The sequence below is a fragment of the Typopeltis vanoorti genome, chromosome 14, assembly GCF_054136105.1.
Source record: "Typopeltis vanoorti isolate ZY-2024b chromosome 14, IOZ_Tvanoo_1.0, whole genome shotgun sequence".
Taxonomy (NCBI): Eukaryota; Metazoa; Arthropoda; class Arachnida; order Uropygi; family Thelyphonidae; genus Typopeltis; species Typopeltis vanoorti.
Genome location: NC_143562.1, coordinates 72,970,811 through 72,995,164, shown reverse-complemented (window position 1 = coordinate 72,995,164; position 24,354 = coordinate 72,970,811). Strand labels below are relative to the sequence as shown.

The 24,354-nt window shown below is 36.7% G+C and overlaps 1 protein-coding gene across 6 annotated transcripts in view; it reads left to right on the top strand.

Moving 5' to 3' along the window:
* Window positions 1-24,354, top strand: part of LOC150099659 (DNA-binding protein RFX6-like) — a 295,066-nt gene that overhangs the window by 265,150 nt on the left and 5,562 nt on the right. For 5 of the 6 annotated variants that reach the window (XM_090404483.1, XM_090404484.1, XM_090404480.1 and 2 more), the window contains 2 exons: window positions 11,574-11,864; window positions 18,850-19,047. In XM_090404483.1, coding sequence (XP_090260609.1) covers window positions 11,574-11,864; window positions 18,850-19,047 — 489 coding nt within the window. The remainder of the gene's footprint in view (window positions 1-11,573; window positions 11,865-18,849; window positions 19,048-24,354) is intronic. The other variant, XM_090404485.1, reaches the window with a different exon arrangement.

Below are 24,354 nucleotides of genomic sequence, written 5' to 3'. Positions count from 1 at the left end.
TGTATGTTTGTATATATAAATTACATGCAAAATTATACCCCGAGTTATGCGAATTCGACTTATGCATTTTTTGTTGGTCACACCTACTGCGTAACTTCGGGGTTTTACTGTATACAAAATGTTATATTCAAGCAATGACAATCAAGGAAAAGGAGTAGCTATAGTATTGAACACAAAATATGAGGCTAATCTTCTTGAATGGCAAGCAATATCAAGTAGGTGATGTGGGCAAATATCAGAATGGAGAATTGCACAATGAGACTTATTTGTGCCTATGGTCCCACAGAAAGTGCTGCTAAGGTAGAAGTGGAGGACGTTTTTGAGGCTTTAGAGAAAGAAATTGACACAATGAAAAAAGCAAAGTTGGTCCTTGTTGGGGATCTAAATAGCAGAGTAGGAAATGATTGAAAGACATACAAAAATATTATTCTCCTATAGTCATTCTTTCTTCTACTTGCAACATATGAAAGAACTCATTAGGATTTTTCTTGGATTGATTGGCTAATTTCTGATCATATTACACTTTGACTGTCTTTACTGACAGTCACTTTCCTGGCCTGCTCTTTGTACTCTTCATTCAACTGATTACTGCTAACATTCATCTTGTGTTGCCTCTACAGTGCCTCCTTTCAGATTTCATATTTAAGTCTTTTGTTCATCCATTTTGATCCTACCTTATGAGTAATATGCTCAGACATTACTGTTGTTAATAGTTCTTGATCAATGCCCAAGCAGCATCTGTCTCCTTTCCATGCTATAGCTTCAAGCTGTCTCCTGAGCTTTTCATAATCACTGGCCCTATAATTCCACACACACACACACACACCCCTTTACAGAAGTTCTCATATGACTGGCAACTACCTAGCTGATCACTTCTTGGACACTCATCAAGTGGGAGAAGATTGGACACTCCATTCACAAGCACATCCACTAATAATATGATCAGATCTAAGCCTCAACTCTCATGTGCCCTCCATTACATATTGCTTAAAATAGTCATCCCTTAAGAACTCAAAAAAAATTAATTTTCCTTGTTCTATGATGCTACCTCTTCATTCCAGTCAATATTGCCATAATTAAAATCATCCATAATGATCAGCCTTCTCTTGTTCACTAAGAAGTTGCCTACACATTTCTTTGTCTCCAACCCTCAATGTTCCTCAGCTTGTAGCAACATCCAACTAAATATCTCATCCTGTCAACCTCACCTCACACCATACTGCTTCAAAACCACAATTTTCCTCTTCATATCTTAACCTTGTGTGGACATAATTACCCTACTATCATCAGAAACACTTCCCTTCTTATCCTCATGAAAACAAATCACACAATCAGTTTCCCATTTTGTTAGGATATCAATTGTTTCACTTATTTCAACTATTTGCAGGGAAATAAACTTAATTAATGCAAAAATTTCATCTCCCTTACTTCTGATATTCCTCACATTCGTAAATTAGCAGAGCAATGAGTGATGTAAGCAAGATATCAGGCAGAAGTCGAAGGTGAAAATGGGCAAGAAAGTGGACCAGGTAAGACTGAAGTGATTGTGAATGGAGATGAGAATATGTGAGAACAGGAATGCAAGTTGGACAGGTAAAGGGGGAGCAGGTAGGGCAGGGGAGATAGTGTAAGGAGAGTGAATTCTGAAAGCAGAATGAATCAATATCAGAATATTCTGATATTGATTCATTCATTTCTATGACCAGTCCAACCCATGTCCCCCCCCCCTGCCATCTGTGACTTTTCACCTTCTTTCTCACATTTACCATTTGTCTCATATATCTCCCTAGACTTAACTACTTCCCATGCTGATCATCTCCATTACTGCTTACAGAATCCACTCTCCTTATACTGTCTCGCCTGCTCTACCTACCTCCCTTTCCCTGTCTAACTTGCATTACTGTTCTCACATTACTCTTATCACCATTCGCAGTCACTTCAGTCTTACTTGGTCCACTTTTCTGTCCATTTTCATCACCTCTGACTTCCACTGGTACTTTGTTTACATCACTCATTGCACTTCCAGTAGCAACTTTTCCTGATGATGTGAAAGTCACATCATGAGAAAATGGAGTAGAGAGGTTATGGTGGAGGAAGGATTGATGGTGAGTGAGCTAGAGGCATATAAAGAATTAAGTAAACTTGATGTTAATAAGGCAGTAGGACTTGACCGTATATCATAATGTTTGGAGGGAATGCTCTGTGGAATCAATGGCACCCTTAGCACAACTATCAACAGGATAAGTTCCAAAAGGCTGAAAAGTGGGAAAGTTTTTTTCTGCTTCACAGGGGTGGGGGAGATAAGACTGTAGCTATAAGTTTATAGGCCAATCTGTGTGCCTGAAGTTGTTAGGGTATTAAAGAGGTTGGTGAGGATAATGATTCAGAATTTGGTTGAAGTATTCTCTGTGATGGTCAGCATCAGTGTGTTAGGAAGAGGTCATGTTTTAGTAATCTACTTTTGTACTACAACAAGGTGATGAATTCACTGGATAAGGGAGTGCATATACAGTGGCATAATTAGATTTTATTATTATTATTAACAGACCTCCATAGAGGCAAGACTAATCTTGGGAGGTCTCACATGAACAGCTCATCATATCTCTACTTAAATGCATTCACTGTCCCTTCACTCGCCACACTCTCAGGCAATGCATTCCAATCACTCGCCATTCTCCATGCAAAAAATCTATGCCTCACACCCACCTTATTATTATTATTATTATTACATAACACCTCCAGGGAGTCCCAAGACTCATCGAGGGAGGGCACCCCTACTCTTCAACTCTTTGTCTTCATCAACCACAACTATCTTCATCATCTACACCAACTCCATCTGCCGCTGACCACCACTGTTGGTGTCGCTTATTTATGCAAATCACCATAATACTGTGTCTATCAAACATACTATATAATCGTTCTACGTATTAGCCTGGATTTTTGGTCATATCTCCTTTTAAGACATAAACAAATTTATATTTTTTATTGACTGCGCCAGTCTATGCGCTATAATAATTTAATACACTATTCAGGGAGACATTTCCAATAATCCAATACATATTTATTCCCTCACTCTTTCAGACAGTTGTGGCCAAACCCCTCTACTAAACTTTATCCTCCCACAACAAGTTCGTAAATTTTAGAGTGGTGGTTTAAGTACAATACACAATTATATAAAATCATACATAAGGATAAGATAGGAACTTGATTCTCACAAGCACTGCCTGATGCAGGCTAAAGTTAATATTTGACAAAGTGCTAAATACAGACTTCATTAATACAATTCATTCATCTGAAACCACCCCTTTATAATCTTGGGGACACTAAGTGAAATTAACCTCAATATATGGTTCTCAGTTTCTCTCTTTACAATGCTATTAAAACCATTTAAGTAATCTGGACATTTGTTTATAGCCTACTGCATTAGTCACTTAAGAGTTCACAGGTTAGAATTGTCCTGACATTATACACTTCTCGTATACATATAGGCTCCAAAATTAGTAACAAAAGTTTACATTACCTTCACTGTCATGGAATGGGTCTACTGGTTAATACTACTTTAGTTTCCCGAGGTTTGATTCCTTGCCTGGATCACGTGCGGCATCAGATTCCTGCTATGTGGGCTATTCTCCATCTGTTCTATGGCTACCTTTTTGTCATCTGAGAATTTTAGGGGAACATCCATGACATAGCACCCGCTTGCAATGAAAGCATTAGCTGCATCACGCTGGAGCTCTGTCCATAGCTTCCTGGACTCCTTGATTCAAATTTCCCGCTGCCACTCATCCTTGCCTGCTGCACGGCCTGGAAACCACTACCTCGATCGGACCTCCTCACGACCACGAATCCCAGGAAAAAAGCCTCCTCTCTCCCCCTGTAATCACTTATATTTTTCATTGCATATCCTGAAACCCCTGTGCGGCACTATGCTATTCTCAATCTCCAATGATGTTAGCATTTTTTCTGTGGTAGGATTCACGGAACTGCTATTACGCGCATCTCTTTCCTTGTATTACGCAGCCTCGGGCGCTTACGCCAGCACGTATCAAACCTTTGGACCCGCTCTTACAATTTGTTCAGTGGAATATTCAAGTTAACCTTAGCTGAATGGTATAATACAAAATTTTGATCTTCAATTCACTTAAATAAAATTTGAATAACACATTACATTACTACACTGTTTATACTTCTTTACCATTTTATAATCTGATATATTCTTAGTGTTATATTTCATTACCTTATATAATTTAACACATTTAATACATCCTAATTTGGTTTTGACGAAATGCAAGTATTTTCTTTTAAATATTTAGTTTGCTGTGTTATGCTTGTTGAAATCTGAATGATTTGCTGATACTATGAAACAAGACCATTCAGAGTTCAACGCCACCATTAGTATCACAGACAATCACAAACATCCATGCCCGTGGTAGGATTCAAACCCACAGCCTTTTGGCTGGAGAACAGATATGCTAACCACTCGGCCAACCAGGCCGGCTGTCATTATAACAGCTAATTCTTCCCGTCTCCAGATATTCTATGAAAAATCTCATCCACACTAATCTGGTAATTACCCCCTTACCAACTTATGAACTCAATCATATTTCTCCTCTTCCTTCTATCCACTAGGCTGTGTAATTTTGCATTGTCTCAATCTATCCTCATATTCCACATTCCAGAAACCAACTTAGTCGTCTCTATACCTTCTCCAACATCTCGTCATCCTTTTGAAAACCTGGGGACCAAATCTGTGCACAGTATTCCATATGCTGCCTAATCAATGTTTCTTATACAATGGAATTAAAATATCCTTACTTCTCTGCATCATTCCCCTCACAGTTTTAGCAATATGTCCACAAAATTTCAAGTCTCTATCCACCACAATCCCCAAATCCTTCATCTCCTCCAATCTTATACTCTACATCTCCACTTTACTTCCCAATTTTTAAAACCTTACACTTGTCAACATTAAACTGGCATCCCCACATGCTCAACTATTCAGACAGTCTATTTAGGTCCTTTTGCAAAGCTACAACATATATGTTCTACTGTTCACCAACTTTGCATCACCCACAAACAACTGTACATCACCATTTTAAGCCCTATCCAATATCATTTACAACAACGACAAATTAAACAACATCCTCAAAACAAACCCCTGGGGTATGCCACTAGTGACTTTCCTCTTCTGGGATATCACTCCCCCCATATACACAACCGTTGATAGATTTTTTAAAGGCCTTTAATAGATTGTCACATGAACTAGTAACTAAATTCAAATGGATGGGATTGGATAAGGTAATTGGATGTCAGATATCAGTGGGTTGTGTGTGTGGGGAAGTGGTATTGTAAAAGATACCACTAGTATAGTAGAGTACTGTGGAGTTTGTGTTGAGGCCATTATTGTTTCATTTATATATTAATGATAGTGGGACTGACTTAACTGGAGATATGCAGTTGTTTACTAATGATGCAAAGTTGGGAAGAACTATGAGGAGCAGAGGATATGTTTTGGCCTCTTACAGGAGGATATCAGTAGATTATACAACTAAGCAAATTAGTCAAGCTCAGAATGCAGAGTGTACAATTTATGGAGACATTTTGAAAGAAGTGGAAGAGATGAGATCTGGAAATGATGGTGGAAAGAGACTTGAAGTTCAGGGTCACATTGATAAAATTGTAAAAACATTACAATAATGAGGAGGACCTTGACATGCCAAAGCAAAGAGGTTATGGTTCCCTTTTATAAGGCCTTCATCAGGCTGCATATGGACACTATGCACAGATTTGGTTGCCTGGTTTTAGAGGGATGAGGATATATTAGAGAGGGTACAAAGAAGGTTCACTAAGTCAGTTTCAGGCCTATGGAATGTGGGATATGAGGATAGATTGAGGGAATGCAACTTGTGGAACTTAATAGAAGAATGAAAGGGGATATGATTGTGATGTACAGTTAATGTGGAGGAGATTTTTCATAGAGTAGAGGGAGATAAGAGTAGAATAAGAGGCCATCCTTGGAAGCCATATAAGGAGGGTGTGAGCAGCAGGTTATTTGCATGGAGAGTGGTAGGTGAGTGCAATGCATTACCTGAAAGTGTGGTGAGTGCAGAAACTGTGAATGAGTTTAAAATATGGTTTGACAACATTTTTACATGAGAGTATGGACTTTATGCAATGAATCTTTTGATTCTGGCAAGATCTGATGTTAATAAGGATTTTAGTAACTGACGAGAAATTATGATTTTAGTTACTGACTAGTTTTCTAGGCCTTTTTTTCTCAAACTGGTCTACAATTAAGTTGATCTTTAGCATAGACAAATAAGGATTTTCCTTCTGGAAACTCAGCAAATTCGATCACAGAATTTGCACTATTTCACCCAAAAATGATAGGATCATGAAGTGGTGGCAATTGTTCTGCCATATTCTAATCGCCCATAAGTCTACAAATCGTTGGTAGAAACAAAAACCATTGTTGATGATGATGAAGGCTGGAGATCAAATACTTACTAATTTACAAAAATTATGGGTAAAACAGTTAAGAATTTATTTTATTCAGTTTGTGGAAATAATCCAGACATATTTTATCTGGATTAAAATGATAGGATCATGAAGTGGTGGCAATTGTTCTGCCATATTGTCATCACCCATAAGTCTACAAATTGTTGGTAGAAACAAAAACTATTGATTATGATGACGGGTGGAGATCAAATGCTTACTAATTTACAAAAATTATGGGTAAAACAGTTAAGGATTTATTTTATTCAGTTTGTGGAAATAATGGACATATTTTATCTATGGAGAGATAACATTATGCATACTTTTAGAAGAATCTTGGGGATCAATATAAAATGTCACATGAACTTGCACAGTTGTTTCAATATAAATATCAATTTCTTTATGTACCCTCAAGGGATGTTCAGGCTACTATTGTGACAGCACTACATGATTGTTTACATTATTAATAATCTCCTATCAACAATTTTCTTCCAAATCAGTATTATTTGTCAGCACTCTACATATTGTTGTATCTAACATTTTGTTCTCCTAAGGCACATCTGACTGAATCAATCCACCTAGACCTTGGTCTTCCTCTGGATCTTTTTCCTGCCATCTTGGCATAAAATACCTGTTTTTGTTAACCTTTCCTCTCCCATTCTATTTAAGTGACCATACCACCTTAGATTAACCCTACTCACACATTCTTGAATGCAAACTATGTTTCCTTCCTAATGTCTTCATTTTTAACATGATCTGCCATTAAGCCATCTGTTCAGGCTGCTAATTTTTTTAAGAACTCTCATATCAGTGATCTCTAATCTTTGATCAAGTGCTTTATTTCTAACCCAACTCTCAGATCCATAACTTAAAACTAGATTGAATACTGTCTTGCATGCTGCTAGTTTAGTATTTTGGCTAATTTCTCTCTTATTCCATATAAATTTATTTAACTGGTTTCCCACCATATCAGCTTTGCTTATTCTGTTGTCTCTTTCCAGATTTAACTTGCCACCTTCACTTAAAACTGTACCTAAATAGCTGAAATATTTTACTTATTCTATAGGCTCTCCATTTAGAATGCAGCTGAAATAGTCTAATGTTCCTGTCTATTTTCATATTTTTGGTCTTTTTATTGCTGATTTTCATGTGTTTCAGTTTGTTACAGCTGTTGTTCAATTTAGTTAGAGAATCTTGGAAACTTGCAGTATAAGTGTTTGGGAGTACATCATCTGCATAAAACAAAGAGCTAACTTTGATATCTCCAATGATTATTCTAATATCAAGTTTAATGACACTTTCTTTCATAATGAGATCCATAATGTAGATGATGAACAAGAGTGGAGATATTGTGAATCCTTGTCTTACACCTGATTTTACATCAAACAATCTTCTTGCATTCAAACTTACAATTAAATATATCTATATATTGCCCTATATAATGTTCCTTTATAAAGTCATAAAGTGAAAATCTGATCCTGACATCTATTCAGTCTGAATCCAGCACATTCTTCTCCCAGTTTCTCTTCCATAATTTTTCTCAGCCTCTTTTCAAGTATGTTTGCATAAATCTTATCCTGAACACTTAGTAGAGAAATTCTTCTGTAATTCTTGTGTTCAGCTTTGAAATGCCACAAGTCCTATAACACATTAGTGTCGTGTGTGGGCAAGAGGATAAGAAGGAAGAAGGAATCTGTTCACATTTTGTTTGAACAGCTGAAGGTTGTATTCTTTAGAACAGAAGAACAGAAGTAGATGGAATGAAAGAGAGTGTTGGTTGTAAAAGGATGTTGGTTAGCAGTGGTTCTTGCTGTAATGTTTTGGAAGAAAGTGAAGATAATAGTGGCTAATTCAGCAAAGCATTATCCATGAAAATATCTTTAAAAGAGGCATAAGGCAGAAACTGAATGTCTGTGAGAGAGAGATTGTCAGTTAGCCAGATTTCCCTCTTCTGGATAGAATTGAACAATCTTAAAAAGGATTTTGGTGCACTATCCCAAATATGGGAACAATATTCCATGGTTGGGTGGATTTGGGATTTGTATAGAATTAGTAGGTGTGAAGTAGTCTTATGCAAAAAAAATTATGCCACGTTTTTGGTAGCTGCAGAAGCTGTAGTTGAATTGTGTTTCTGCCAGGAAAGATCAGAGGTGTAGGTCAATCCAAGAGAAATCTGATCATGTTTGGATATCTCAGTATTATTGAAGGTGATGGGGGGGGAATGTGAACTCTTTCTTGTGATAGATGAGACAGGACTGAGTTTTGGTAGCAGTGGGATATAGCTACGACATCAGAGTTCAGGACACTGGTCATGGGGGATCTTGAGGATTATAATACTTGAGCACTACAACGTTTGCCTAATGAAAAGGAGGAATGGAGTACTCCATACTCAATATTCCAGATACCTGAGAGACAGTTATTCACCTCTGTGCTTTCTACTGTGTTTCCTTATCACTAATACAGGTAGTTGTCGACTTATGACCATGTTAGGTTCCGACCGACCAGCTGTAAAGCAATCTGGATGTAAATCAGACCAGTTTAGGTAACTCGGACACTGTGTACAACACAATTGGTTTACTATTTACAAAAATAAAAAATATTATGAAAAAGATATCAAATACTGTATAAAACCTAAAATATATTTATCTTAAAGAACTAAACAAAACATGTAGAAAATAGATAAGAAATATTTTACTGACCACTCGTGCTTGGCTGCGGGTCATCAATGCCACCACTTGATGTAGTGGGAGTTGTTTTTCTCATAAACATGTTGATTTTTGTCTGAATCAACATGTTTATGAGAAATGTTTATTTCCTTTTCTGCTCGTATAAATTTCATGGTATGGCCGAAAAGCATCTTGTACCATTCGTTTGATCCCTGCAAATCGTTCGATGTTTAGGTCCATTTCCTCAAAATGTGCAAGAAGTTTATTTAGTAGAGAAAAACCTTCAGATAACCCTCTAGTGGGGAATTTTCTTTCTGGTTCTTCCTCATCTTCATTTTTCTCTTCTTCCAAAGTGATAAGTTCTTCATTTGTAAATTCTCCAGATTCTTGCTCTAGCAGCTCCTCAACATCTTCCGCTTCAATGTCTAAAGAAAGTCCATTTGCCAGTGTTACAATATTTTCCGTAACCATTTCAAGTTCATGTTCACAATCAAATTCATCATTAACAAAATGCTGGACATAGTTTTTCCAGATTCCATTCATGCATTTCTTTGTCACAGCCTCCCATGTGGCCGCAATATTTTTGATGCATTTATAAATATCGTACTGTTTCCAAAACTCTTGCAAAGATAGTTCTGGGTCGTCGTCTGTTGTGGCTATAGCTTGGGCAAAAGTGGTTCGAAGATAGTGCACCTTAAATTTCGCAATCGCCCCTTGGTCCATAGGCTGAATGAGTGGAGTTTTATTTGGTGGCAAATAAAAACTTTTACATCTGGATGGAGGTGGTCTAGGTGAGGTGGATGGCCAGGTGCATTATCTAAGATTAATATAATTTTGAAAGGAATTTCTTTCTCGAAGAATATTCACGAACTTGAGGTACAAAACAATTTAGAAACCAGTCTTCAAACAATGTTTGAGTCATGCAGGCTTTTCGGTTTGAACCAAAGTATACAGGCAGAGTGTGCTTGTTTACATTCTTGAACGCATGGGGATTTTCAGAATGATAAATTAAAAAAGGCATCAGTTTAAAACCTGCAATGTTCCTGCCAAGGTGCAAAGTCAGCCTATCTTTAAGTGCCTTAAAACCAGGCATACTTTTGGCTTCTTGGTGAATGTAAGTGCGTTCTGGCATCCTTTTCCACAACAATCCAGTCTCATCCACATTGAAAAGCTGCTCTGGTTGATACCCTCCTTCGGTAATTATTTCATCTAGACTTTTAACAAACTCTTCAGCTCCTTCCACATCTGCACTTGCTGATTCTCCAGTGACTCAAACCCTATGAAGGTTGAATCTTCTTTTGAATCTTTTGAACCATCCTGTACTTGCTATAAATGTCTGAGTGTAATCTTTTTCAGCTCGTTCTTTCAGTGTCTGAAAGAGACTTCTAGCCTTCGAATGCACTGTAAAAAGGCTTAAGGGTGTTTGCTTCTGTATCTGATCTTCCATCCAAAGAAACAATTTTTCCATTTCATGGATGGGACCTGTATGTTGTTTCGTTATCACTGTTGCTTGCATGGGTGCCGAACCTTTAACAGCTTCACGAATCCTTTGTCTTTCAAAATCATCAACACTGTAGAACGAGATAACTTAAAATCACGTGCGATCGCGTTCACCTTCTTTCCTTCATGCTGCTTGATCACTTTCAATTTTGTGTCTAAATCAATGGCCTTTCTTGACAGGTCTAGGAGTAGACAAAGGCACTTTCCTCTTGGTTGACATGTTTAGGGGTTTTAAAAAAATACTAATTATAACTGAACCAAAAATAGTGAACGTAATATGTATGCAAACAGAGATCGAGACGCATGAATCACACCAAACACACATTACTGGGCAGTGGGCTGATGCTACATGCACAACCGTTCCCATTAGGCTTCAGGGACCACACAGATAGGGTGTGTGAGTGTAGTAGAAAAATCTGTTACAGTAGTTCATACTGAAATGCGGTGCGAGATGCAGCAGCAGTCGTAAGTCGATAGCTACCTGTATTGCCAAGTGATCAGATCTGTACAGAAATCCAAATGAGACCTAATTAGTGCCTTATATAGTGGAATTGTCACCTACCTCCTTATCCATACACGTCAGTGTTCTTTGCATTATAGCAGCAGTTTTCTAGGTAACTATTACAACTTTTGCAATATGTCCCTTGAACTTCAGTTCCCTGTCCACCAAGAGTCCCAGAACTTTTTGCTTTCTATATATATATATATATATAAATTAAACATTAGTGGGCCAAAAACAGAGCCAAGCTTGATAAGAGAGGTGTAGTGATTTTTTGTAATTTGTCTGGGGATCTCTTTATGGTTGGGCTGGGAAAAGGAAGGTGAAGTAGAAGGGGAAAGAAGACTATCCAGTAATTATGTCAATATGTTGGTATACTAATGTGAATTTTTTTTTCTTTCTTTCTAAATTAGCACTTCCACATGACTGCATCGAAAATCATGATTATTCCCTTTATTCTTCTGGATATAATGAGTCTTCTGGATACAGTGCCTCGAATAATTCTTTTATTAAAGGTTTTTCATACGCACATCAAACTCATGATCAGGAAACATTTTTATCTCCCTTTGGCTGCCTTTCCCATGTACCATCAGAAGTGTCTCGGCAGTTTCAGGGTAGTATTAACTCTTGTGGGATCTCTAGTCCGTCTTATGGATCCTCTATCAGTCATGGAAACAGATTCTTTACAAACAATGAATATCGTGGTAAGTGTGAAAAAATTGTGTAATGATCATATAACTTTCCTTTTTCTTTTGTTTTTTTTAGATCAGCCTCGAAAATAGATGCTAAGAGATCTTTAAAAATGCAATAGCACATCTTCAGATTTGCCTTGTCCACCTGTCTGTATGAACTGAGATGGATAAATAAAACAAATATTGCCAACATCCAAAAGCTCATGCAAGAATTCTGTTCTATTTGGATGAATTTTATAAAAATTTTAAAATTTGTAAGGACCACAGCTTTTCATTCAACCAAGAACTGAATGATTTCAGACATGATGAAACAAAACGGTTTAAAGTATTGATGATTTAAGATAAAAAGCCAAATGGCTATTTTTTTTGGCAAAGTTAATTAAATTAAGGGGATAAAAATCCCTTATTATTTTACAGCCAGTATGCGAAACTCTGAGATCAAAAACTACGATCTAAGAGTTTTGTGCCGAAGAAATATCAGCAAATCCAAGCATAAGTGAATACCTGGTAGTACAACACCAAGGCAACTCGAAGCAAAGGTGGAGCAAGCACTATCCTTGATATTTTCTCATAATGTAAAACGCAGCTCCTAGGAGATGTAATACTGCCTTACATTATGAGGAGAGATCACTACCCAGACCGGTTTCAACCTTTTTTGAGGTCTCATCAGTGAGTAGGTACACCTGGATGATATCAAAGTTTAAGTGAAAAGAATTTACACACATTCACTATACGAATGCCAGAAAGGTGTGCCCATATATATTATATTATATATTATAACTAAGATAAAAAGCCAGACGGCTATTTTTTCTGGCGAAGTTAATTAAATTGAGGGGATAAAAATCCCTTATTATTTTACAGCCAGTATGTGAAACTCTGAGATCGAAAACTACGATCTAAGAGTTTCATGCCGAAGAACTATTGGCGAATCCAAGCATAAGTGAACACCTGGTAGTACAACACCAAGGCAACTCGAAGCAAAGGTGGAGCAAGCTCCCTCACTATCCTTGATATTTTCTCATAATGTAAAACACAGCTCCTAGGAGATGTAATACTGCCTTACGTTATGAGGAGAGGTCACTACCCAGACCGGTTTGTACTACCAGGTGTTCACTTACGCTTGGATTCGCCGATAGTTCTTCAGCATGAAACTCTTAGATCGTAGTTTTTGATCTCAGAGTTTCGCATACTGGCTGTAAAATAATAAGGAATTTTTATCTCCTTAATTTGTATTGATGATTTATTAAGTATTATTAAAATTACATTTTATTCTTGGTGATGTATGCCACAAAGTGTAGGAAAGATTGAATGAACAATTTATTAGTAGTTTCTCCTTGTGGTTCATAACAGAAATGATATCACAGGTTTGAAAACAAGAAGCTTGTTTTCAAAAACATCTGATTTTGATGTTTTCAAACTTTCATTTTCAGTTTGAAAACAAGGACTCAGTGGATGACTGAAGAAAACATTGATTGATTCTGCCAGAGAGTAGAAGTTGTCTCCAAGGAAAGAAAAATTAGAACTCATTGGTAGATGCAAAGTTAAAGAGCAATCATGGAAAAGATGAAAGGGCAAGAAGAAAAAATGTATCAAAAGTTCCTAGCAAGTAGGTCTATGTGCACTCTGAGAAAGTAGAGAAAAATGTAAGAAAGCAAAGGTGTAAAAGTAACCAAATGAAAGTCATGGAGAAAAATATAGAAATTAAATCTCAGAAAGATGGCAAATGTTCTGGAGGCTATTGAAATAAGCTTAAAAATGGAGTAAAGAGTACTAAAAGAATCAGATGATAAAGGTGATATTGAAAACTGAAGATATTCTAGATGTTGGAAGTAATTGCTTTGAATGACTGATAAAATGGGACATAATGATCGTAAAACATATTCAAGAGGAATGCAATCTTGAGTACATATCAGTATATGAGGTATAAAAAAAAAAGCCATCAAAAACCTGAAATGTGGAAAGGCAGCTCAAGCAGATATTTGATATGATATCTCAGTAGAAATGCTCAAATATAGAGGTGCTACACTTCATAATTCAGAAGGCTTAATCAACGGTTGAATTCTAGATGATTGGAGTACAGCCCTCATGCCATGTCATGCATCTATAAAATGGGAAATAAAACTGAATTATACAAATTACAGGGACATTTCTCTGTAGTGCACCAGGTAAGATTTATGCAAGCATACTAGATGGTAAGAAAAATTGTGGAAGGATATTTAAAGAACAATCTAAGTTCAGGAGAAATAGAGGTTGTCAGAATCGGCTTTTCAGTTTATGTTGAGAAATTCAGAATATAACATGGATTTGTTATATTCTGAATATAACAAATCCATGTGTCAAGAGATAAGCTGTTCAAAATACTATAATTACATGATGTAAACAGGACATTATGTAGATCAGTACATATCTATATTTGAGTTTTAAGTCAGCATCATCTGTATGTCTGTATGGATCAGATTAAGAAAGTGGTATTAATCTTGACATCAAAATTGGAGATGTTAATATCAGCTCTCTACTTTATGCAAAAAATGCTGTACTCGTAAATAAATCTAGCACAAGTCTGCAGGATTCCTTAATCAAATTACAAAACTGCTGTACAAATTTGGCATGAAAATCAGCAATAAAAAGTTAAACTCTGAAAGTAGACAGGAATTGAAAACACCAGCTGTATTCTGAATGGGGAACCTATAGGACAATTAAAACATCTCAGCTATTTAGGCACTATTTTTAGTGAAGATGATGAATTAAATATGGAAATGAACAGAATAAGCACATCTGGCAATTGAGAGACTTTTCTTCTTTTTTTTTAATATATCTGATCCACACACGAAAGGCCACTAGACCTAAAGCATATTAGTGGCATGTGTGGGCAAGAGGAATAGAAGAGAGGAGGAGTCTGTTCACATTTTGTTTGAACAGCTGAGGGGTTGTAATCTTTGGGGAAGACTGTTCCAAAGGACAGAAGTAGATGGAATGAAAGAGAGGGAGTAAGGGTGTTAAGCAGTGATTCTTGTTTTAATGATTTTGGAGAAGAGTGGAAGAATAATAGTTGCCAATACAGCAGAGCACTGTCCATGAAAGTCTGTAGAAGAGGCAGAAACTGAATATCTTTGAGAGAGGGATCGTTAATTAGCTGGATAGAATTGAGCAATCTTAGAGAGGATTTTGGTGCACCACCCCAAATATGGGAGCAATATCCCATGGCTAGGCAGATTTAGGCTTTGTATAGAGTTAATAGCTGTGGGGGTGTGAATCTTGTGCAAAAAACATACAAGTTTTTTGGGCACTGCAGAACTATAGTTGAAATATGGTTATGCCAGAAAAGATCAGAGGTGCAGGTCAGTCCAAGAAAAGAAATCTGGTTGTGTTTGGATATCTCAGTATTACTGAAAGTAAATGGGGAGGGATGTGAGCTATTTCTTGTGAGAGATCAGACAGAACTGAGTTTTGGTGGCATTGAAGTTTACAAGCTTGACCTTGGCCTACTGGGATATAGCTAAGAGATCTGAGTTCAGGTCACTGGTAGTGGTAGATCTTGAGGATTTTAATACTTGAGCACTACAAGGTTTATATAACTAAGAATAAGAAAAGCCAAAACGGCTATTTTTTCTGGCGAGGTTGATAAATTAAGAGGATAAAAATCCCTTATTGTTTTTCAGCCAGTAAGCGAAACTAAGATCGAAAACTACGATCTGAACGTTTCATGCCGACAAACTGTCGGCGGATCCAAGCGTAAGTGACCGCTTGGTAGTGCCACACCACGGCAACTCGTTGCAAAGGTGGAGCAAGCTCCCTCACTATTCTTGATATTTTCTCATAATGTAAAAACACACAGCTCCTAGGAGATGTAGTACTGTTTTACATTATGAGGAGAGGTCACTACCCAGACCGGTTTCAACCTTTTTTGAGGTCTCATCAGTGAGTAGCTAGACCTAGAATATCAGAGTTTAAGTGAAAAGAACTTGCATACTTTTGCTATACAATTCCCCACAAGGCCCCTGTGCCAAACCCAATCAATTGCCTTTGAAATTTCAAGGGTAATCACATGAGTTTCTCCATGGCCTCAGTCCATGGGTGGGTGGTGAAAGCAAGATCAGCTGTAGATCACAAGTGGCAGAATCCATACTGTTGGTCACTGATTAGTTGATATGTCTCTAGGTGGTTCAAGAGTTGATTGTTGATGACCTCCATTTTTGAGAGCAATTGGATGGTGGTTCTTTTACTTTTAATAGGTGTTAGTTCTGGAGCACAATTTTTTTTAATACAATAAGTGAGATATCATCAGGACCAGATGCTTTGTGTTCAGGTTATTAAGGATTTTTTGGATTTCTTTTTGTCAGAAGACTATGGGAGACATGAAGGGAGCTATTCTTTGTGAAGTGGAGGAAACTTTTCCCAGGTCATCAATGCAGGAATTGGAAGAGAAGAGTGATGCCAGTAAATTGGCCTTGTCTTTTGTTGAGGTGACTACAGTGTCATCAGGATGTAAGAATGGTGAAAACCTGAGTGGGCAGAAGTTGCACTCAGTGGCCTTAGCAAGAGACCAGGAATGATGTCCATTTGGATAGGAGGCGAGTTTGCAGCATTTGGTCTTTTCAGAATCTGACTTCGACTTGGTGATGATTCTTTTGTAACTGTTGCAAGCTGCAATATATATAGGCAGAGAGAGCAGCTGGAGATTTGGTCTTGAGCCAATTGTGGTAAGCAAGTTTTTTCTTCTACAGCATTGGCACACTTTTTTGAAAACCAAAGGTTGGATGGTGGCTGGGAATTGGGAGTGGAATAAGGGATGAAAATATTCATTCCTGTGAGGATGATTTCTGTTATTTGGTCTGAGCAGATATTTGGATCAGAAAAATTGAAGCAGTAGTTGGACCATGGGAAGGGGGAATAGAAGTCATTCAGGTCCTCCCAGTTGGCACCCTTGTAATCCAAAGAACATGAGATTGTGAACTGGTGGGTGAAGGTTGTTCTGTGACAAAAGCAACTTGTATGAGGTTGTGGTCCAAGTTTCCAAGAGGAGGACCGACAACCGCAGTATACCTGGAAGGGAAGGTTGTTAGGAAGAGGTCGAGGGGGTTGTCTAGTATTCTGGTAGAAAAATTGATGATCTGAGATAGGTCATTGCCAGTGACGAACACCTCAGCAACGATTGGTTCTCCTTCTCCAGTTTCACCGATCAAGCAGGCAGGCAGCATCCTACTACTACCCCATCCTTCTTGAAGTCCCCAAGAAGGATGACCTCACTATTTGGGTATTTAGACTGCAAAAAGTTGAAGAGGTCAGAGTGGTTGATGGAGTTTGAAGAGCGATAGCATATGAAAAGGACAGGTTGATTTGGTAGAGAAATTTTGAGCCAAAACAGATCAGACAGTGTTCAAGGATTTGCAGTCTCTAGCATGTTGTTATTATTATTACGTGACCCCTTCGGGGAGTCCAAAGACTCATCAAGGGAGGGCTCAATTCACCAAACCTCATCATCTACACCAACGTCATCTACTACCCACCACCACTAGTATTTTCACAGACAATCACAAACATCCATGCCCATGGTGGGATTTGAACTTGCAGCCTTTTGGCTGGAGAGCAGATACGCTAACCACTCTGCCAACCAGGCCAGCACGATATGTCGGGTCTGATGAATGCACAAGTGCCGACCTTGTGGCAGAAAGAGCTGTGTAATGTGTAGTTTGGGAAATTGAGTTGCCAATTGGGGATTCTGAGGGGAATAGTAGTTCTGGTTTAGATGTCTGGTTTGATTTCTGTTGTCTTTTATGATTTTTTTAGTTGGATTTTTTTTTAAACTATTTTGTGTGGGAGAACTTTTGAGATCTGCAGTAAAAACACATTTCTTTCAGTTGTGATTCATGTTTGGTGAGGAAGAGATAAAAAGGAAGTGGGGTATGCAGTGAGAAGTGACAGCTACACAAACATACTGCCCACATAGAGGGGAGTCAGTCTCTTGCCCATACCTTGACAGTCCCCCCTGCAGCCACAGTATCTGGCATCCTTCCAGTCATGAACTGGCGAAATACTTGGTTCCATGATTTTTCACTAGCTGATCAGGAAGTCTGATCACTAGCTGATCAGGCTTCCTGATCAGGAAGCCTCCAGGTTTGTTACTGGTTCAGTCCTGTGTACTAACCAGCAGCCAGCCTGTAGAACTGTTTTACTGCTGTACACTTGAATGGGGGAGGGTCTGGGCCCCCTACAGTGAGATTGGTATGTCATTGAGGATATCACATTCACTGCATGTGGGAAGGGGGGGGGGGAGAGATAGAAACCTGTACCCTTGCTCTAGTGACCAGTGACCAAACATGGCTGCAGCCACTTCAGGTCTCTAATAAGCAAGGTGGTGGTATTTCACCAGGACTGATACAGCTAGTTTAGTATTTTGACTGAAATCAGTTAATTCTAAACTGGTTGTATATAAGAATGTTCAAACCAGTTTTAACTTGCAGATCTGAAGAGTTGGGTGAGAAATAAAACAGTTGATCAAGGACTGGGGATATGAGAGCTCTGAGAAAAATTAGAGGCTTGAATAGATGGCATTAATGACAAAATCCTATTAAAAATGAACTTGACACTATTAGCCAAGAATGTGTGAGTAGAGCTAATCTAAGGTGGTAGTGTCACTTATGGAAATATGATTTCATATATTTTTATTTCAAACTGTAGTTTGAGTTAAATGCTGTTTTTTAATTATATTGACATGGGAATAGTCATCTGAGCATGCTCTGTGAAGATGTCAGGCTAATTAAAATTCTACTATTAATACTGTATAAAATATCTTCATATCATGAACTTGTGGACTAGTTTTGAAAACAATATTCTGTGCCAATATTTTTCCTAAGAAATCTTGATTATTATCTTATGTGTTAATACTTAATGTTTGTTTTAAGAACATTTTAATCCTTTATAAAACATTTTAATTAAGTATTTCAACCTTGAAAAGTAACTTTTCCAGCTGCTAAACTTAAAACTTCCCAACTTTCAGATGGTTTTTCACAGTATTCTCTCAGCAACTCATCATATAATAAACATCCATATGAAATTCTTAATATGAATGTATCATGCATGCCTATGTTTCCTGAAAATAATACTTTAGACCATGCCTGTGTATCTGTAGTTGACAATTTGGATAATACTCCTCAATTCTCAGCTGTTGGAGAAAAGGAATTAAAACGTCATGCCGGTGAGTTCATTTTTAAGTACATCATTATATGTGATAGTATAATAACACACTGAATGGTTGAAATGAATAAAAACTTATGTTTTCAAACTTGAAGTAGAATTTGGGATAGTATCAAGTCCTACTACTATTAGCCTGCAGTGTTGTATGATTCACGTCATGTGTCCTATTGTTTTACTTAAATTTAAATATTCTATTTTGTTTGTCTTCACTAACCAACACAGAAGTCTTTGATATATGGCTGAAAATTCTCTTTGAATAAACAGTTACTTTAACCATTGTACATTTTCATTATTATGGATATAGTTAAAAAAAAAAAGCTTTTGAAGAATTTATCCTTTACTAGTGGTCATGTTTTGTTGCGCTTCAATACAGTTATTTTAGTAAGTATATTTTGAGTGCATACATGTATGTGTTTTACTGACTTCATAGTAATTTACATAGTTATAAACATTAAAAATATTGGTTTAAATAATTTGTAACCAAATCACTTGTAAATATATAAAAAAAGTGTGGAAATTATCAGAAACATTATGTAATCATAATGCATATTAACAACTGATTGCCATTACTATGAGTTGACCTATTCTGCAAAACACAAAGTATTAACCTTCCTACTGGCCGATGTGGATGAAATAGTGACGCCAAATTGCACTTCTTATCCATGTTATTCAATGGGTGTTAGAGTTTCGTATCCAGATTTAGCTGAATGTCTACAGACGTCATGGCCGGTTGGGGGGGGTAAAAATTATACTTGACAAGAAATTAACAATTTCTTGTCAAGTATAATTTGCATTATAACTTACTAGTACATTTGGTACTAGTAAGCAAAAAAGCTTACTAGTACTACAAATGAAGCTTGCACCATTCTTGCCTCACTGAAGAATGAAGCAAGGATGATCTGATAAACATTTTTAGTGAAGGATATCTGTATCATCTTATATTCTTTCTTTCATGGTTACAATGATCAATAACCTTGCCACAACATGCTTTTTGCTTGTGAAGCTGTACTACCTAAACAACCTGCACTCCACACAAATTTCATTGCCTGAACAAATGTCATCTATCTCCATGTGCTCTGTGACGAATGATTAATCGTTTGAAGAAACAGGATCGTTGGGCATTAAACCTGGCAGACGTTGCACTTCAATTGTTGCACATTCAATTGTTGAACTTCATTCAACAATTGAATAAAGTTGCTGCTACTGTTGTGGAGCAGGCCATGAATAACAGTTTAGTTCCTTCAGTGTGCATGATGTATCAAGATACATGGCACAACTGTCTGGAAAATTCTATGGAAGATTCTGCATTTCTACCCATTCAAGATAACCCTATAATAAATTTAGTTTAATCCTTTATCCAAGTGTAAGCAAACAAAGTTTGTGCTTGAAGTATCTTCAGGACTGAGGCAACTCGTGGTAAAGGTGGACCAAGCACTCATCACTCCTTGTCTTAATATCTCCCATAATGCAAAGCACATCTCCTGTGGACATGTATAATGCTATGCATTAAGGGAAGAGCCACTACCCAGACCGGTTTCGACCTTTATTGAATGTTCTAGTACAGGTCAAACTCCAAAAACTCTGTGTTGTTCCCCTCATTAACAGGCTCACCCTGCCACTGAGAACAACTCTCAGAACCAGTTGAATCAGAGCTGCTCATATCTCATCCGAGGGGTAACAGCCATGCCTCATTTAACTTTATGGGCTACAGCATCACCCAAGCTTTGACCTTTATTGAGGTATCATCAGTTGGAGGCAGACCCAGAAGTGGTGATACTAAGGCAGAAGCAATGGAGAAGTCATATTTACCTATACGAGTTGCCAAAAGGTGTACCACCTTATTATTAAATTACTCTGGATTTAGAGAAAGATGTTGGAAATTTTTTTCCACTTGGTTAGACTATAATAAATTTAGTTTAATCCTTTATCCAAGTGTAATGTAACTCTTGGAAAAAAGCACTGGTTATCCCAATCTATAAAAAAGGGAATAAAGAAGATTGCAATAACTATAGGGGAATTAGTCTGCTGAATACAGGATATGGAATATTAAAAGAGAAGCTAAGCAGTATTGTAGAGAACTACTAGAAGAACAAAATGGTTTCCGAAAAGGCTAATCCTACATAGATCCAATTTTTACTCTAAAATTATTAATAGAGAAGAGAATTTCAAAAAGAAACATGTAGCCTTTATTGATCATGAAAAAGCCTTCGACAAAAATTGTTTAAAATATTAACCAATTTAAACATACCAAACCAACTTTTACAATCCATTCAAGAAATATATATAGGAAATAAAATAGCAGTTAAATTAGAACACATCTCAGAATGGAAAGATATCAAGAGGAGTACAACGAGGATGTACCCTCTCACCTCTGAGAAGGTACATCATATATATATATATATATATATATATATATTCATTTTTTAAATTAACTGACTTAAACCCAAGAATTATAACACAATGACATTTATTTGAAAAAAACGCAACATGTTTCGTCAAAAATGACTTCTTCAGGCGATAAGAACATAGAAAGACAATAAAAGACACTTAAATTAACATTGACACACTCTAAAGCTATACAACTATAAAGCCATAATATTCGACTGTAAATTACAGTTATGAGCTTGAACTACAGTCCGAGTTAAAGTTCTATTGTTGTACACCTGTGCGTGTGTGGAATCACGCGATCTCCAGTATCTAATAGTAGAGTTGAAAGAGTCTGCCAAATTATAGCTAAGATTATTATTCAAATGAAAAGGGTCTAAGGTGATTTCCCTTGACTCTACAATGCGGCGCTCTATTTCATCATGGCTGATGTGTAGGTTTGAAGTCAATGTCCAATCTATTTCATGTTGGTGGCCTTTGTTGTTCGTGTTTATTGAAAGCAGGACATGGCCCGACAGAGCAGTAGCTCTGGTTCTCTTATAGGCAATGTCTCTCTGATGCTCTTCGAGACGTAGTAAGATAGATTTTTCTGTCTGTCCATAGTAAGGCTTTCCGCATTCACAAGTAACCTTGTATACACCTGGGAATTGTAGAAGGTTGTGAGGTTGTTTATAGTTGTTGAAGCGTGATCTATTGAACATATCCCAACCCTGAGTTAATAGTACGTTTTCATATATATATATATATAAAATTATAACAATCTGGAAACAGTATAACACATTTGGTATACAAATAACCCACAAATGAAGATAGATACACTAGTATTAGCTACATCAGAAGATGATTTACAAAGATCATTAAAATCATTAAATGATATCTCAAAACAATATAATATGACAATATCTACAGAAAAAAAATAATGGCATTCAAAGGAGAAAACCCAATAAGAAGTAAAATAGTGATAGATAATAAAATATTAGAACAAGTAAATACTTTCAGATACTTGGGATGTGATTTATCATACAAAGAAGAAAAAGACATAGAAACCAAAATATCAAACTTTGTCAAAGTAAATGGCATAATAAATAATATATTTAAGCCATCCCTAGTACGAAAACACACTAGAATCAGACTATATAATGTCCTGTCAAAACAAACTCTACTATACGGAAGCGAAACATGGACCACAAAAAGGAAAGATGAAAAACGAATTCAAACAGCAGAAATGAAGTTTCTCAGAAAAACAGCTGGATATATCACCAAGTGGGACCATAAAACAAATGAAGAAATTTTACAATCTCTGAAACTAAAACCAATTAATTACTACATAAGACAGTATAAACAAAATGGCTATAACATTTAAATTGAATGGACAGCAGACTACCAAAAATATTATACAGATACAAAATAAGTGGAAAAAGAAGAATTGGAAGACCAAGAAAAAGATGGCATGAGACCAGAACAGGCCGCTTGGCCTAAAATTCATGTTAAGAAGAAGAAGAAGATTGTGTTGTCTGTGTCAATTCTGTGCTGCAATAGATGAGATTTTGGAGTCATTTTAAGAGAGGATGCAGGTCTGATGCTCTTGCAACTTTTTCGCAACTGAACATCCTGTTGTCCAAAGTATGAAAGAAGACAATCACAAGGAATCTGGTAAACACATTGGAGTGAAAAAAAATGAGACTGTTTATCCTTAGTGGAAGGCAACATGGAAGAGTTTACTTATAGGAAATAAAATAGGCACTAAGTAATATTGTTTTAGGACCTTTAAAATTGGTTCAGAGATTTGAGCAATGTATGCTATGTACAGGAACTAGCTTGTAGATGTCGGTGATATACACAAAATCTTCTTTGGGATGAAGCCATTCGGCTTCATAATTCTATAAATAGTGTCAAGTTCAAGGGCATAGGATAGAGAAGACAATATGTGCTGTATTAAGAAGTGTTTTGATGTTTGCTTTTTGAGATCAACTTTCATTTGCCAAATGTGATCTCTCTCGTTTAACATTCATTATATCTTGAGCTGCAAGCAACTAGTATGCAGTTCTACATATCCGTAGACAGCCTCTTTCCTACTAATTTGGGTAAAGATTTTGATGCTGGAATGAAAAATACTCCCTTTGTTTTTTTTTTGTCTGCTGCAAAACTGAAAGTTTCCAGAGTTGGTAAAGTTTTTGAATAATGGTAAAACCAAGTGAAAAATCATCTTCGCCTTCTATTGTTTAACTATTTCAACACATTGTTAGTTCTGAAAATGTTAATGATAATCTTTTGCCATTTTATCAACTATTATTGATAGTGGTATTCCTTAAAACATTTGCAGATCATTGATTTTAGTACAACATTTGTTAAAATACAAATGTTATTTATTTTACGACAGCCATTGGAGTATTATTGTGTTTATGTCACAATTATAGTAATCTCAACTATTCAGCAAGTGAATTAACCAGGTAATTGTTATCTGGTCCTCTGATGAACCAGCTTAGAAGTGCAATAATATCATTACAATTTTATTAATAAAACCAACTAATTTTTTTTAAAAGATTTTTAAGTCTTTCTTATATATATGTTACGGTTAAAGTGATAAATCCGGTTATTATTAATAATAACCGGTTAAAGTGAATAATTTCTAGAGGAGTCTGGTAAATGTAATAAAAACATGTTTATAGGTTTTGTATATAGGTCTTCATTCTCAATAGAAATTATAACAGCTTAGGTTAGGTAAGGTTATAATGAAAAAAGTAAGGAAAGTACTTCTTTTGCACTCAATGAAATCAGAAATCATTATAAACTAACCTAGATGTTGCATGTCGAAAACCAGAGTGTAGTCGTAGTTTGTCATGGGCAGATTAATGGGGATGAAAGATAAACGTTGTCGTGGACCGAGCTTAACGATTGCGAGCAGATAAATGGGGATAATAGA